This window comes from Balaenoptera musculus, chromosome 10 (genome assembly GCF_009873245.2).
Source record: "Balaenoptera musculus isolate JJ_BM4_2016_0621 chromosome 10, mBalMus1.pri.v3, whole genome shotgun sequence".
Classification (NCBI taxonomy): domain Eukaryota; kingdom Metazoa; phylum Chordata; class Mammalia; order Artiodactyla; family Balaenopteridae; genus Balaenoptera; species Balaenoptera musculus.
This window is the reverse complement of record NC_045794.1, coordinates 95,747,976-95,765,358: the sequence shown is the minus strand read 5'-3', so window position 1 is coordinate 95,765,358 and position 17,383 is coordinate 95,747,976. Positions and strand designations below refer to the sequence as shown.

Genomic DNA, 17,383 nt, shown 5'->3' with positions numbered 1-17,383 from the left:
CAGAAAATGATACCCTTATCTCAAAAGACGTTTAAAGCTAGATTTTCCTTTTTCAAAGCATTACCATATCAGGACACTATTCCATCGTCCTACTGACAAGCATTACTGTTATTACTGTCATGAACATTTGATGCAATCCAATATGTCCTCTTCAGTAATCTGCTTTTGTAGCGGAAGACAAAACCTACCACGTTGAATAGTAAATCTAATTGTTGTTGCCAAATGTACTGCATCTACATTAAAATTCTCATGTTTTTAATACAGAGTGAGAAAGAAATGATATCGTTGATTGCTTAGGCAAAATGAGGAGTGCTTAAAAAATCTTTTAAAAACTTTAAATGGAAACTTCTTTAACTATTCTCTTTCTACAAATGTGAAAATGATCTAAAAGCAGTAAATAAAATTCTTAACAGAATAGGGCTTTCAAAAGCAGAATAGTACTTGCCTCTGATACAGTCAAAACTAAGGAAAACCTTTAAATTTATGACACTTGGATGAGTTTTCTCTCTGTGTACTGTCCAGAATTTTTATTATTAAATTTGCTAATTAATAAGACTATTTGTAGCTTTTCACCGGCTCAAAAGACCTTCCTCTTTTCTTGCTTGAGGAGATTCAACAATGAGGTTATGATTTTTTTGGTCTCAGTTGTTTCCATAGCAACAGTTAGGGATGCTATAAATTGGTTCACACAAAAGTAAATCTGACCAAAGCCTTCAGTGTAGTTGTGCGTTACTAAATCGCTAGTGACAGAAGATAACTGTTTACTTCTTACTGCCTCTGTTTATTGTTTGTTAGGTGAAGAGTAAACAGTTTTTATCCTTGGATCTATTAGCATATCATTTATTATATTTGCAAAAATTTGAACTCATCAAAGCTGTTAGAGAAATGGAAATTATACTTATTCTAATTATGTTAATTCACCATCCTTTTGCCTCTTTTCTGCATCACTGCTTTGTGCTTAAAAGTCCTTTATTTTCATGTTTGGGCTTTTATTCTTTTTAAGTTAGAAAATACTTGTTGAAAAAAGTTTAAACAATATAAAAGGGTAAAGAGTGAAAAACAAAGTTTCTTCTTACTTCTCTATACTCTTTCAGTTCCCTTCCTCAGAGGCAATTATTACAAAGTTTTTATGAATTTTGGGGGGGAAATTTTCTGTGTCCATACATTTTTTACCTAAATGGATTCATTCAAGATATACTGCTCATTCATTCAAGATATACATGCTTTTAACTAAATAATATATCTTCATCTTTCTATATAATAAATGCAATCATTTGATGTAAATTGTTCCAAAATACGCTTTTTTCACTAAACTATATATTATGGACATATTTCTATATTAGTACATATAGATGTGCTGTATTCTTTTTTCATTATCACCATTATTATTAATTTTTCAAAAAAGATCTAAACACAAGGAGAGAGAGAACAGGGGACTAATTCACACACTTAATAGAAGTATCAATAATCAACCTTCTGTTCACAAATATTACAACTTTCCTAAGGTAGCTACTATACACATGTGACTATTTAAATTTAAATTAATAAAATGAAATGAAAACTTTAGTTTCTCAGGCACACTAGCCACATTTCAAATGCTCAACAGTCACGTGTGGCTGGAGGCTACCATGTTGGATGGTGCGGACTAGAACATTTCTAGTATTGAAGAAAACTCTGTTGGATAGTGAGGGTACCACCCTTGCCGCTTTAAGGCCTGGAGGTAGAGAACTTGCAGTGACAGAGGCCAAGAGTCACGGGTATGTGGTTTTCCTTTAAAATTGTAAGGGATTTCCAATGCTGCATCGAAAAATGGACATTTAAAAAAAATCTCTTTATCAGCAGTAAACATAAAAATTAGTTCTTATCACAACTTCAAATAGAATGCACAGCTGCCAAGAATTTTTCTTTTTGTTTTCTTTTTTTTTTTACATCATGAATTGATTACCACAATTAAGTTTAGTAAAAATCCGTCATTTCATATAGATACAAAATAAAAGAAAAAGAAAAAAATGTTTTTCCTTGTGATGAGAACTTAGGATTTACTTTCTTAACAACTTTCATATATAATATACAGCAGTGTTAATTATATTTATCATGTTATACATTACATCCCTAGTACTTATTTATCTTGTGCTGTATTCTTGATGTATAAATGAATCTTAATTTATTTAACCAATCCCTGTTGGTAATCATCTTGGGATTTTTTATGTTTTTGTCTCTTAAAAGCAATGTTGCGATAACAACCTTATACATACGTTTTTATGATGCTGTCCCAGAAGTGGAATTGCTGAAAGGTCATGTTTATTTTTAGTTTTGAAAAGTACTGCCAAATTGTCCTCCCAAAAGTTGTACCAATTTATATTCACCAAATGTGTATCCCCTCATCTTTGCAAATACTGAGTATTATCAAATTTTTACCTATTTGTCAGTCTGAGGTAGAAAAATTTTGTTTTAATTTGTTTTATCTTAATTGTATATAAGATTGAACTACTTTTCATGTGTTTATTGGGCCTTTGGGTTTCTTTTTATTTATTAACTCTATTCGTGTCCTTTGTTCATTTTTCTGTTTGGTTTCTCACCTTTTTCTTTATCAGTTTCTAGAGCTATTTGTTAAATATTTAGCCTATTATCTGGTCCTTTATCTATTCATTTTTAGTTTTTCGTTTGATTTTTCACTTTATTTATGGGCTTTTTTTTTTTTTTTGCCTTTGTAAAGGAAAAACACATTATTCCTCCTGTGTTTCTTCTTTACTGTCATACTGCTACCACATTTCACTTCTAACACCAGAGACATGGGTTTTCCACACCTCAAGCAATTTTCTGACACCAGCTGGGTGTCCTACAATTTAATTTGTTTCTGACACTGTCTACCTGGAGACAGTGTCAGATCCCACAGGTTAAGGCCTCAGTCCACAAGACTTCCCTCTCCCTGCCTGTTTCAGATACCAATTGCAAGTCCCAGGTTGTCACCTGTACTTCTGGTTGACCACTGTAAATCGGTGTTCCAATGACCCCTTCCTTAGGTTCGATCATTTGCTAGAATAGCTTACAGTGCTCAGGGAAACATTTACATTTACTGGTTTATTATATAATAAAGGATACGATAAAGGACACAGATGAACAGCCAGATGAAGAAATACATAGGGTGAGATCCAAAAATGCATCCAAAATGGTTTTGAGTGCAGGAGCTTCTGTGCCCGTGGAGTTGGGGTGTACCAACCTCCTGGCGTGTAGATGTGTTCACCAACCCAGAAGTTCTTTGTACCCTGTAGTCTGGGGGTTTTTTAAGGAGGCTTCATCATGTAGGCATGATTGATCATTAACTCAATCTCTAACCCCTCTCCCTTCTTGGAGGGTGAGGGTTAGGGGCTGAAAGTTTCAAGTTTCTAATCATGGCTTGATCTTTCTTGTGACCAGTCCCCATCTTGAAGCCATCCAGGAGCCCACCAAGAGTCACCTCATTAGAACAAAAGACATTCCTATCGCCCAGGAAATTCCAAGGGATTTAGGAGCTCTGTGTCAGGAACCAGGGTCAAAGACCAAATGTTAGAACACAAGATGCTCCTAGTACTCTTACCATTTAGGAAATTATGAGCATTTTAGGAGTTCTGTGCCAGGAACCACGGACAAAGACCAAATATATATTTCTTACTGTGATCACAGTATCACAGCCTTATAGAAATCTAATTTTAATGTAGTCAAACGTGCCTTTTTTTTTTAACAGCTTCTAGATATTAAGTCATTTCTAAAAAGACTTTCTCTAGTCTAAGACTTTATAAAATGTCACCTTGGCTTTTTATTTTAACAGACTATTATTTAGATCAGTTTTAGGTTCAGCAAAATTGAGAAGAAGGTACAGAGATTTCCCTATATACCCCCATCCCCACTCCACACCCCACTATCAGTATCCCTCATCAGAGTGGTACGTTTGTTATCATCAATGAACCTAAATTAACACTTCAATATCACCCAAAGGCCATAGTTTACATTAGGGTTCACTCCTGGTGTTGTATATTCTAAAGATTTTGACAAATGTATAATGTTATGTATCTGCCATTATAATATAGAGAATAGTTTCATTGCACTAAAAACCCTCTGTGCTCCACCTATTCATTCCTTCCTCCCCACTAACCCCTGGCAACCAATTATTCTTTTACACTCTCCATAATTTTATCTTTTCCAGGAAGTCATATACTTGGAATTATACAGTGTGAAGTCTTTTCAGGTTGACTTCTTTTACTTAGTAATATGCATTTAAGATTCCTCCATGTCTTTTCATGACTTGATAGCTCATTTCTTTTTAGTGCTGAATAATATGCCATTGTTTCGATATACCACAGTTTATTAATCCAGTCACCTACTGAAGGACATCTTGCTTGCTTCCAACCTTTGGCAGTTATGAATAAAGCTACTATAAACAATGATGTGTAGGTTTTTGTGTGGACATAAATTTTTAACTCCTTTGGGTATATACCAAGGAGCGCAATTGCTGAGCTGTGTGGTAATAGTATGTTTATTTTTGTAAGAAACTATCCCAGTATTTTTATGCTTTAATTTTAAAAAATGTATTTAAATGCTGTCTATCAAGAATTTGTTTTGATAAATGGAGAGTGTTAGAGATCCACTTTTTAAAAAAAAAAATTTTATTCATTTGGTTGTTCCAGGTCTTAGTTGAGGCACACGGGCTCCTTACGTGTGGCATGTGAACTCTTAGTTGTGGCATGCCTGTGGGATCTAGTTCCCTGACCAGGGATCAAACCCAGGCCCCCTGCATTGGGAGCATGGAGCCTTATCCACTGTGCCACCAGGGAAGTCCCTAGAGATCCACTTTTAAACTTTTATTTTTACAAATGATAATCAGTTGTCTCAACATCGTTTGTTGAATAATCTATCTTTTCCCCATTGACTTGAACTGTGACTTCAATCACATAATAAATTCCCATTTATATTTGGCCCCATTCCTGGATTTTCCATTTGTTTATATTAAAGAAGTAACATGTAAAGATAAACCATAACATTAAAAAAGAAAGAAATACAGAAAAAGAAAGAAAAAAGAAAAGAAGGAAAGAAGGTAGGTTGCTCATAAGGGGACAGAGAGAATAAGGTGGAGAGGGGAAATAGAAGCTAGATTTCTTTGATTATACCTTGTTCTTAGATTTGTCACTGGAACCCTGGAAATATTTTGCATAATTATAAGACAAAAGTGAACTAAAGAAAATGATCCCTAAAAATGTAAAATAAAATTTACCTTTCATTCAGTTGGTGTTTTTATTCTGAGATGTTGATATTTTTTATCTGAGATTATGTGAGTATAATGTGGTGTGAATCAAATAATAATCATGCGGTACTTTATTTTCTTCATCTTTGGTGTCCTTGAGACCTGGGATTCTGAGTGTCAGAGAAAGAAGATAGGGATGTAAGCAAGAAGAGATTGCCGGAACCCAATAGATCGGAATTGAATGGGGTGAATTATACCTTAAAATTTTTTTGGTAATTAAAAAAATTCTAAATTATCCATAGGTCAAAGAGGAAGCTCAGAAGAAATTTTAAAATACATAGAGCTAAATGAGAAGGCAACACAACATATCAAAATATATGAGACACAGCTAAAGTAGAGGTGAGAAGGAAGTTTATAGCCCTAAATGCTTAAATTAGAAAAGAGGAATATAATTTAAAAAAAAGAGAGAAAAGGTCTAAAATCAATAATCTAAGTTCCTTCTTCAAAAAATCTAAGAAAAGCAAAATAAACCTATAGGAAACAGAAGAAAGGAAATAGTAAAGAGCAGAAATCAATGAAATTGAGAACAGGAAAGCTGTTAACGGAGAAAATGAATGATACAAAGAGCCAGTTCTTTGAAAAATATGTAATTGATGAACCTGTGGTAACACTGACAAAGATAAAGAGAAAAGATACAAATCACTAATATCAGGATGGAATGGGATATCACTGCAGTTCCTGTAGCCATAAAAGGACAATAAAGTATTACTACCAATTTTATGCTCATAAAATTGACAACTTAGAAGAAATAGAACAATTTCTAAGAAAGTACAAACTACTAAAACTCAAACAAGATGAACCACAACCTGCAACTGTTACAAAAATTGAATTTATAGTATAAGTGTCCTGAAAAAAAAATCTCCGGACCCAGATGGTTTTACTGGAGAATTATACCAAACCTTTTTTTTCTTTTTGGCCACACTGCAAGGCTTGCAGGATCTTAGTTCCCTGACCAGGGATTGAACCCATGCCCCCTGCAGTGGAAGCTCAGAGTCCTAACCACTGGACTGCCAGGGAATTCCCTACCAAACTTTTAAAGAAGGATTAGCATGAGTTTTACACAGTGTCTTCCAGAAAATAGGAGGGAAAACTTCCCAATTCATTTTAGGAGGCGAGTATTACCCTGATACCAACACCAGACAAAAACAATATGAAAAAAGAAAATACAGACTATTATCCCTCATGAAATTATACAGAAATCCTCAAAAAGACTTATCCAGTTGAATCCAACAATGTATAAAAAGAATTATATACCATGACCAAGTGGGATTTGATCTAGGTATGGAAGGCTGGTTCAACATTTGAAAATCAGTCAATGTAATTCATCATATCTACAGATTAAAGAAGAAAAAATCATAGGATTATGTCAAGTGATGCAGAAGAGCATTTGACATAATTCAATACCCATTTAAGATAAAAACTCTTAGCAAATTATAAATAGAAGGGAATTTCCTTAAATTGATAAAGATCATCTATACAAAACCTACAGCTAGTATAATGGAGCAGGACCCTATGGTCTATGTCCCCCATGTCCTCAGCCTGCCTTTTGTCTGTGGAAAAGCTGTAGCCAAAGAATAAGTTTAATCAGAGAAGTGAGAAAATGCAGAAACAAAGGAAAACAGCCAAAGAAGACCAAACAATAATAGTTTAGTCATTGAGCATAGTCAAGGACCTTTAGCTCCTTCTCAAGGGCTATAGATAATATTCTGAGCCATATCCTGTGACGTGTCTTATAGATACTGAAACCCCCACCAGGTGGAAGAAGTTAACTACATGATGACCAGACTGTAGCCATGACATAAGCTGGTACAACTCCGAGAATTGGCCCCAAGGAAATGGGAACAAACTGATCCTGGAACTGAAGATTAACTGTACTTCAAACAATCAAGATGACGCTGATCAGCCAACCAATGACCAATTTCAAGATGACTGTCAGAGTTGACTGTGCTGTTTCTGCACGTACCCCCTTCCCTCAGCCTATAAAAGCTCCTGCTCACGGATTGTCAGTAGTGGGGAGTCGGCCTTTGGACAGACGTCCGCCCTCCCCTCCCCAGTTGCTGGCATCTGAAATAAAGCAAACTTTCCTTTCCACCAGTCTGGCCTCTTTATTGGCTTTTGAGCGGCGAGCAGCCGGACCCCACTTTTGGTTACACTGGCATCATAAATAAGGGTGAATGCTTTCCCTCTAAGATAAGAAACAAGGCAAGGACTCTTACTCAACATAGTATAGGAAGTTCTAGCCACTGTAATAAGGCAAGAAAAAGAAAGGAAAAGCATGCAAAATTTAAAGGAAGAAATAAAACTGTCCTTATTTACAGGTGACATGATTGTTTGCATAGAAAATCTCAAGGAAATGATACAACAAACCTCATAGAACCAGTAAGTGAATTCAACAAGGTTGTAGGGTATAAGATCAACATACATAAATCAACTGCATTTTTATATACTAACAGTGAACATGTGGTAACTGAAATTAAGACATATGCCATTTATAATCACTTCCCTGGAATGAAATCCTTAGGTATAATTATAGCAAAACCTGTACAGGATCAGTATACTGAAAATTATAAAATACTGATGAAAGAAATTAAAACCACCCAATTAAACACCTACCATGTTCATGGATTGGAAGACTCCACATAGTAAAAATGCCCCTAATTACTCTATAGGTTTGATGCACTTCCTATTAAAATTTCAGCAAAGTTTTTGTAGACATAGATAACAAGCTTATTCTAAAATTTATATGGAGGGACTTCCCTGGTGGTCCAGTGGTTAAGACTGTGCTTCCAATGCAGGGGGCATGGGTTTGGTCCCTGGTTGGGAACTAAGATCCCACATGCTGCGCAGCATGGCCAAAAGATTTTTTAAAATAAATAAATAAATAAAATTTATATGTAAAGGCACAGGCCCTAGAATAGCTTAAACCATCTTGAAAAAAAAAAAAAAAAGAATAAAGTGGGAGTAATCACTCTGCCTGATATTAAAGCCTACTGCATAGCTACTGTAATCAAGGGAGTGTGGTATTGATAGAGAGACACTTAGGTCAGTGGAACAGAATGGAGAACCAAGAAATAGACCCACACAAATATAGCCAACTGATTTTTGACAAAGTGCAAAAGAAATGCAAAGGAGAAGGATAACTTTTTCATCAAATGATATTGGAGCAGCTGGACATTCATAGGCAAAACCATGAACCTCAACTTAAACCTTATACAGAAATTCACTCCAAATGGATCACAGATTTAAATGTAAAATGAAAAGCTATAAAACTTTAAGAAAAATACTTGAGAAAAGTCTTGGGGTCTAGGGCTGGCCAAAAGCACGATCCGTAAAAGAAAACAAAAATGACGTCAGACCTCATCACAATTTGAAAACTTTTGCTCTGTGAAAGACCCTGTTAAGAGGATGTAAAGGCAAAGCACAAACTGGAAGAAAACATTTGCAAACCACATAACCAGCAAAGAACTAATACCTGGAGTATATAAAGAAATCTCAAGACCCAGCAGTTAAAAACCAAACAATCCAATTAGAAAATGGGCAAATGATATAAACAGTCATTTCAGCAAATACAGGTAACAGATAAACAGATGAAAAGATCAACATCATTAGCCTTTAGGAATATATAATTTTGAAATATGAAATATCAAAATAGCTAAAATAAAAAACAGTGACAACACCAAATGCTGGTGATCATGCAGAGATACTGGATCACTCATGTATCACTGGTGGGAATGTAAAATTGTACAGCTACTCTGGAAAACGATTTGACAGTTTCTTATAAAACTAAATATGTAGCTACCATATGACCCAGCAGTTTCACTGTTAGGCATTTATCTCAGAGATATGAAAACTTATTTTCATACACTGTACACTGTGTTCACAGCAGCTTTATTATAGCACAATTCTGGAAACAATCTAGATGGCCTATAACAGGTTAAACAAACTGTGATACATCTATACCATGGATACTACTTGACAATAAAAAGGAACAAGTTACTGATACATGCAACAACTTGGATGAATCTCCGGGAATTATGCCAGGTGAAAAAATCCAATTCCAAAAGGTTACATCCTGTATGATTCCATTTATGTAGCATTCTTCAAATGTCGAAATTACAGAAATGAAGAATAAATTAGTAGTTGTGGGGAGCAGAGCATGGTAATAAAAAGGCATCAGGAAGGAGCCTTATGGTGATAGAAATGTTCTGTATTTCGATCATGTCAATGTCAATATCCTAGATATGATATTGTACTATAATTTTGCAAGATGTTGCCTTTAGGGGAAACTGGATAAAGGATACACAGGATCTCTCTGTATTATTTCTTACAACTGGATATGAATCTACAATGACTTCAGAATAAAAGCTGAATTATGAAAAGTGGCAAATCACTTGGAAAGTGGTTTGACAGTTTCTAATGAAGTTAAAAATAAACCTATCCTATGACCTAGCCATCCTACTCCTATGTAAATATCCAGGAGTAATGAGTGCATTTGTCCACAAAAAGATTTGTGCAAGAATATTCATAGTAGCTTTATTCATAATAGCTGAAATATGGAAACACCCCAAATGTCCATACGCAGGAGAATAGATAAACAAATTGAGATATTTTCATGCAATGGAATACTTCTTATAGAAAAACAAACAAACAAACTACCGATACACACAAAATATGGATGAATCTCACAAATATTATGTTAAGCAGTGGGAATAAGATACAAAAGAATAAATAGGGTATGATTACATTTATATGAAGTTCAAAAACAGGCAAACTTATTGATGGTGATAGAAGGTAGAATACTGTTTACTGGTGGCGGGAGTATGGTATCAACTGGAAAGGAGCTTGAGGGAACTTTCTGGAGCCAAGGAAATGTGGTTATGTAAGTATACACATAATGCTAAAAGTTACTGAGCTTTACACTTAAGGTTTTGCATTTTACTATGTTAATTATACCTCAATAAAGTAGGCAAAAAAAATTATCCCCCATTCATGGGGGAAGAAAGACAGGTCAACCAGTCCCACTGTGTAGACTTTGTTTGGATCCTTTTCCAGACTAGCTGTAGAAAAACCTATTTGTGATACTTATGTTACATTGAAAATCTGAACAGTTTATAATTGATGACATTAAGGAATTATTGTAAAGTTTACAGGTGTAAAATAATTATTATTGTTAAAGAGTTCTTATTGTTTAGAGATACATGTTGAAATAAGTGATATATCTAAGATTTGCTTCAAAATAAAACACATGAGGAGTGGTAAAGATACAAATAAAACAAGACTGGCTGTGAGTTGATTGTTGTTTAACCTATATGATTGGATTATTGTCTACTTTATACTCCATGATAAAAAGTTTAAAATTTTAAATATGGATAAAAGATACACACAGGTAGCTTTGTTATTACCAATAAAACAGAATAATTGGCCTCTGAGATAGTATGTTCTAAGGATGCTCAAGGAGTGGTAGGGAAAGTTAATGCCCCAAACAAAATCATTGCTTGTCTGCACTAGGTGTCTTTAGCAAGGAGTGAGAATCTTTTTTTATAGTTGGAAGTTATAGTTTTTTATTATTTATTTATTTATTTTAATTGAAGTATATAGTTGATTTACAATATTATGTTAATTTCAGGTGTTCGGCATAGTGATTCAGTATTTTTACAGATACACTCCATTAAAAGTTATTACAAGATAATGACTATAATTCCCTGTCCTTGTTGTTTATCCTTGTTGTTTATCTATTTTATACATGGTGGTTTGTATCTCTTAATCCCATACCCCTAATTTGCCCCTCCCCCTTGCCTCTCCCCTTTGGTAACCACTAGTTTGTTTTCTATATATATGTCTGTTTCTGTTTTGAATATACGTTCATTTGCATTATTTTTTAGATTCCATATATAAGTGATTTCACTAAGCATAATATTGTCTAGGTCCATCCACGTTGCTGCAAAGGGAGTGGGGATTCTTAAGGGCAGAATACCACCCAACACTAAGTGGACACCCACGTGTAGATAACTTACGTGCAAGTTCTTTCAGTCAAAATGTATTTATGATGATGTTAGCACATAGAGGCACATTGTATCTCCATAAATTGTCCATTCGTTGTAGCATATTGAAGCAGTGGGATTAATTTTTTTTCTACTTTCATGTGCTCTCTTGTTTTCCATAAGGACCTGATGTTATTTTATGAGGATGATCCAAAGCCAGTTTTGCCGACAATTCCTACTTCCATTATCTCGTCAACTACATGGTTGTCAGAAGGGCAAACAGATGTCTGTAACCTCTGGGATGCAGGTAAATTAGGTAAAGAATAAAATTTTTACTCAGAAACATGAATAAGAAACACTGGACAGGAACTGTTTTTCATCAGATTTTATTTTGTGAAATATAGCAACAGTGGCTTTAATTTAACTTTGGTCATTAGGGACAGGGTTAGCATGGATAAATTCAACCCACACAGGATCCTGTAACCTTATTTTACCATTTGTTTCAATGATTTTTTTCTCTTTCATTGTTTTATTGAAAAAATTATTAACTACAAGCCTTAAATCTTTTATGAATTTTTTAAAGCAGAAAAATTCATTTTAGTTCATTCTCTTGTTTGTATTAATCTTCTCTTTGAGGAAGAGTTTAAATTATGATATTTTTCAGAAGCAAGCATTAGATGAAAATATGAAAAAGCATGATGCATGGTATACCATAAATTGGTTAATCATCTCTTGAGTAATTAACATTAGAGAGTGGCACAGTATAAAATTATCCAAAACTGGCCTCCAATAAATTACGCTATCAAATTCCAACTGGGCTCTACTGCTGCTCAAGATCTGATTGATCCACTGTCGAGCCACTCCATCCCGTCTATTCTCCATGAACTCTCAGTTTTCAATACATTCTTCCTCTTGATTTTCTCAGAAAATAGGATGAAAGATCTGCCAAGATGAGAACAAAATGTTCTCAGTAGCTTTTATTCCCTTGTATATCTTTGCTTTTATATTCATCCAGGCATCCTTTTCCTTTTCACAGAGTTGGCTCCTTATGTTCTGAGTTACATCTTCTCCCTCATCTTTGGACCATGCACCTCAATTTTCCCCTTATATAGCACCCTGATATCCAAAATATTAAAACTTAAGTTTATTAGTATAGGTTTATGTTACAAGTTCATATGTATATAGTTTTCTTATAAAGCCAGTTGTGAGAATGATGAGGATATTTTAATAGACCCAAAAACAAGAAATTGTGGGTTATGGTGATATCTGCAGTACAAGGTTGGCATTATTCACATGAATAATTGGTTATAAGTGGTTACAATTTTTTAGACAGCTTGCTTTGTATTCTTAGAATACACTTTATGTAAACTGATCCAGATCCAGAAGTTTGAAAGAAGAACAGTAAGGAAAATGTTTTTGTATTTTAATATCTCCTAACATTTCCACCCCCTAATTTTTTTTTTTTTTAATCTTGCAGATACATTGGTTCCTACTCTTTTTTTTTTTTTTTTTTTTTTTTTTTATGGCTGTGTTGGGTCTTCGTTTCTGTGCAAGGGCTTTCTCTAGTTGTGGCAAGCAGGGGCAGCTCTTCATCGCGGTGCGCGGGCCTCTCACTATCGCGGCCTCTCTTGTTGCGGAGCACAGGCTCCAGACGCGCAGGCTCCGTAATTGTGGCTCACGGGCCCAGTTGCTCCGCGGCATGTGGGATCTTCCCAGACCAGGGCTCAAACCCGTGTCCCCTGCATTGGCAGGCAGACTCTCAACCACTGCGCCACCAGGGGAGCCCCCACCCCCTAATATTTTTGAACAGACTTTATTTTTTAGAGCAGTTTTAGGTTCACAGCAAAATTAAAGGAAGGTACCAAGATTTCCCCATATAACCCTTGTCCCCAAATGAGCACAGCTTCCCCACTATCAGCATCGCACACCAGAGTGGTACGTTTGCTGCAATCAGTGAACCTACTTTAACACTATTTTTAATCACGCAAAGACCATACTTTTCACTGTGGTTCATTCTCAGTGGTGTACATTTTATGGGTTTTGACAAATGTATAAGACATGTATCCACCATTATAGTATTGTACAGAGTATTTCTCTGCCCTAAAAATCCTCTGTGTTCTGACTATTCATTCCTCCCTTCCCTCTAACCCCTGGAAACCACTGATATTTTAACTGTCTTCATAGTTTTGCCTTTTCCAGAAAGTCATATAGTTAGAATCATGCAGTATGTAACCTTTTCAGATTGGCTTCTTTCACTTAGTAGTGTGCATTTAAGGTACCTCCTTGTCTTTTCATGGCTTAATAGCTCATTTCTTTTTAGTGCTGAATAAGATATACTAGAGTACTTATCTGTTCACCTACTGAAGAACATCTTGGTTGTGTCCAAGTTTTGGCAATTATAAATAAAGCTGTTGTAAATATCCTTGTGCAGGTTTTTGTGTTACATGTTTCTCGCTGCCAGCATTTTAATACAAGTGAATTTGAGTATAAATGAGCATCAGAGGCAACCCTTAAGAGGAAGAAGGTCACAAAACATGTCACTTGAGGGATGATTCCACCATTTTACTTGTTTAGGACTCATCTTAACTGGAGGAGGTTTTCCTATTTTTGAGTCTTTCTTTTTTCCAGTCTTTCCTTCACACTGATCTCAGAGATATCTTGCAAACGTAGATCTTAGCATTTCATTTTCCAGCTAAAAAACTTCCAACAATTCTCCACTGCCCATAAGTCTAATTTTTTTTTACTGTCATATAAGACTTTTCATAGTCTGGTTCCAGCCCGCCTTTTTTGGCCTCATCACCCAATACTGCCAGTATTCACAATACTTTATGACATTCTGTTACTTTCTCTTTAGAATGTCTTTGTTCCAGTTACTTCAGCTGTGTAACACATTGCTCTAAAGCTTTTATGGCGCAAAATAACCATTTATTCTGCTCATGGATTCTCTGGGTCAAGAATTAGGACAGGGCACAGTGAGGATGACTTGTCTCCGTTCCGTGACGTTATTTTATGTCTGGGCTTCAGCCCGAGAACACAGATGCTGGGGACAGGAATCATCTGAAGCCTCATTCACTTATGTGTCTGGTAGTTGATGCTTGCTATGTCAGCTGGGGGCCTCAGTTTCTCTCCACATGAACCTCTTTATGTACTCTCTCCACATGGGTTAGTTTGGGCTTCCTCATAGCATGGTGGCTGGGTTCCAAGGTTGAACATCCTGTGAAAGAAAGGACCAGGCAGAAGCTGAATAATCTCAAAGTCATGCTGTGAACTTCCTCCCCATTCAGTTTATCAAGGCAATAGAAAAGACTTGCCAAAGTTCAAAGGGAGGGTACGTAGATGCCTACCTCTCCATGGACAACTGTCAATGGCATATTGAAAGAAAAGCATATGGGATGGGATGTGTATTAGCACAGTCATCTTTGGAATGTACAGTCTGCCGCAGTTCTCCATCAAATAATGAATGCTTAACAAAATCCTATTCAAACAGCCAAGGCCCAGCTCAAATGTCACTATTGCTATAAAATCTTTCTGCACACTAAACTAGTTTCTCCTTTCAATGTGTTCCTGCAGGACTTTGCCCATTCCCCAAAAATAGAATTTCTAGTTTTGTATCGTAATGATTTAATACGTTTTATTTATTTTTAAATTATGTAAATAAGTGAGTATATTCTGACTTTTAACATCCGAATTCTGTAGATGGAACTAAAATCCCTCTTGACTGTCCCTTACCCCAACACACTCCCCTGTCCAGAGTTAACTGTTGTTTTCAATTGGTTGGTTACTCTCCAGACCTTTCTTTGTGTGTTTACATACATACATGTACCTTTAGAAGTATGTAGAATTGACTTTATTTTGTTTTAGAACATTGTTCTGTATTTTTTGGAAACTTTTTCTAAGCAGTATCACTTGTCAATCCTTCAGTGTATGTCAATATTTAGAGATTTACTATGTGTTTCTTAAACTCTTGCAATGCCTGGATTTTATAGTTTATTTCCATGCTGATAGACATTTTGGTGTTCTATATTTTTCACTATTGCAAATAATGTTTCAGTCAATAGCTTCCTGCACATATGTGAGTGTTTCTTGAGGGCAAATTCCTGGGAATGGAATCCCTGGGTCATAATGTATGCCCATTTTCATTTTAGTTAATAGTGCCAGTTAGCCCTCAAAATATCAATACCAATTTACACTGGCTTGCAGTATACAAGAGTACCTATTCACTCACACCCTCACCAGCACTTGATATTTTTCAAGTCTTATATTTTTATCACTTGGATAAAGGTTGCATTGCATAGTAGGTATAATCTGCACATTTCCACGTATTAGTTGTATATTTCTATTTCCTCTTCTATTGGATAAGCAGGATTGCCTGCTTATATCCTTAACCTATTTTTCTTTTGGATTGTATGTTGTTGTTAATATAAATTGATTTTGTCGGGACTTCCCTGGCAGTCCAGTAGTTGAGACTTCGCCTTCCAATGCAGAGGGTGCGGGTTCAGTCCCTGGTCGGGGAGCTGGGATCCCACATGCCTCACAGCCAAAAAACCAAAACATAAAACAGAAGCAGTATTGTAACAAATTCAATAAAGACTTTAAAAATGGTCCACATCAAAAAAAAAATCTTTTTAAAAAAAATTAATTTTGTAGCATTTTTACATAGATGTTACTAATCCTTTCTATTACATATGTTGCAAATATCACCTTCCAGGCTGTGAATTGTCTCTAAACTTTCTTTATAGAAGTTTTTTGTTTTGTTGGTGTCGTTATGGAAGTTTTGTATTTCGTGTAGTCATTTATTACTCTTTTCCTTCAGAGCTTTTGTTTTTTGTGTTTTTAAGAAGACTTTTCCTACACCAAGTTCATAGTATGTATTTACCCATATTTTATTTTAATTGTTTTGGTTCTTTAATCCTTTGGGATTTAAAGTCTTTGTGAATGGTTTTAGATAGTGTCAGTGGGCAGCTGGTCGTCTCAGTTCATTTTTCTGTACTGTTTTGAAATGACTCTTTAACCTGTACTTAACAGTACCTGTTTTACGACTCTATTCTGTTTCACTGATCCATTTTTAAATTTCCTTTTTTTTGGAACTATTATAATAATTTGCCATAGTGTGAATGTATCTTATTTTATTTAACCAGTATTATGTTAATGGTCACTTAAGTTATTTCCATATTTTTACTGTTAAAAATAATGATGAAATGACATTATTCTCCTCTCTCAAAAAAGTAGGCTTTTTATTGATATTTTTCCTCAATTTGAAGCAGATTCTAAAGTGCATTATTCTGAATTTCTGTTGGTAAATTCTGTCCAGTTCACAAACTTATCCCATCAACAGATGGTTCTAATTTCCATGTTACGATTTTGGCACCTTCAGCCCAAGGCAAAAGTGAAGTGGGAAAGTGATTCTGGTACAGCATCCTCAGTTCTTCTTTTCTTCCTTGCCCTTCCTCTCCCGAGGCGCACGGTGATGGGCTGTTTACACTCTGGCCTGCAGTGGATGGGAGCACTCACCACACCCTCACCGACACTCCTTCTCTGCCTCACTGGCCTCATCCCTTTCCTTCACTCTCGGAGGGACCACTCTTGAATTTTGTGCTCATCATTTCTTGCTTTTCTTTTGAGTTTTACTACCTATGTTTATACTCTAAACAATATATTATTTAGTTTTTACAGGCTTTTAAGCTTTATCTAAATGGAGTCATTCAGAATTTATTTTTCTGTGACTTCCTCTGTCACTCAATAGTATGTTCTTAGGATTCATCTATGTGTGTATATTGTTGTCATTTATTTTCACTGCTGTATAGTGTTTCACTGTATGCATATATTAGGATGTATTTATTCCATTCTAGAATACTATCATCAGTACTGTGTGTCAGGTTTTTTGTATTGCAAACAATGCTGTTTATGAACATACTTTTACAAGATTCCTGGTTCTCATGGACAAGTTTCTCTAGGGCATATATTTGGGAGTGCAATTGCTGATGGTTCAATATGAGCGTCTTCAGATTTACTAGATAAAGCCAAACTGTATTCCAAAGTTCACGTTGCTCTGTGTCCTCACCAACACTTGACATTGTCATTTTTGAAAAAAATTGCCAATCAGTTGGATGAGAATTGGCATCTC

The 17,383-nt window shown here is 35.4% G+C and overlaps 1 protein-coding gene across 1 annotated transcript in view; it reads left to right on the top strand.

Annotated features, from left to right (window-relative positions):
* ENTHD1 (ENTH domain containing 1) overlaps positions 1-17,383 on the top strand; it is a 108,534-nt gene that overhangs the window by 47,124 nt on the left and 44,027 nt on the right. Inside the window, exon 4 of the mRNA XM_036866985.1 lies at positions 11,443-11,566. Coding sequence (XP_036722880.1) covers positions 11,443-11,566 — 124 coding nt within the window. The remainder of the gene's footprint in view (positions 1-11,442; positions 11,567-17,383) is intronic.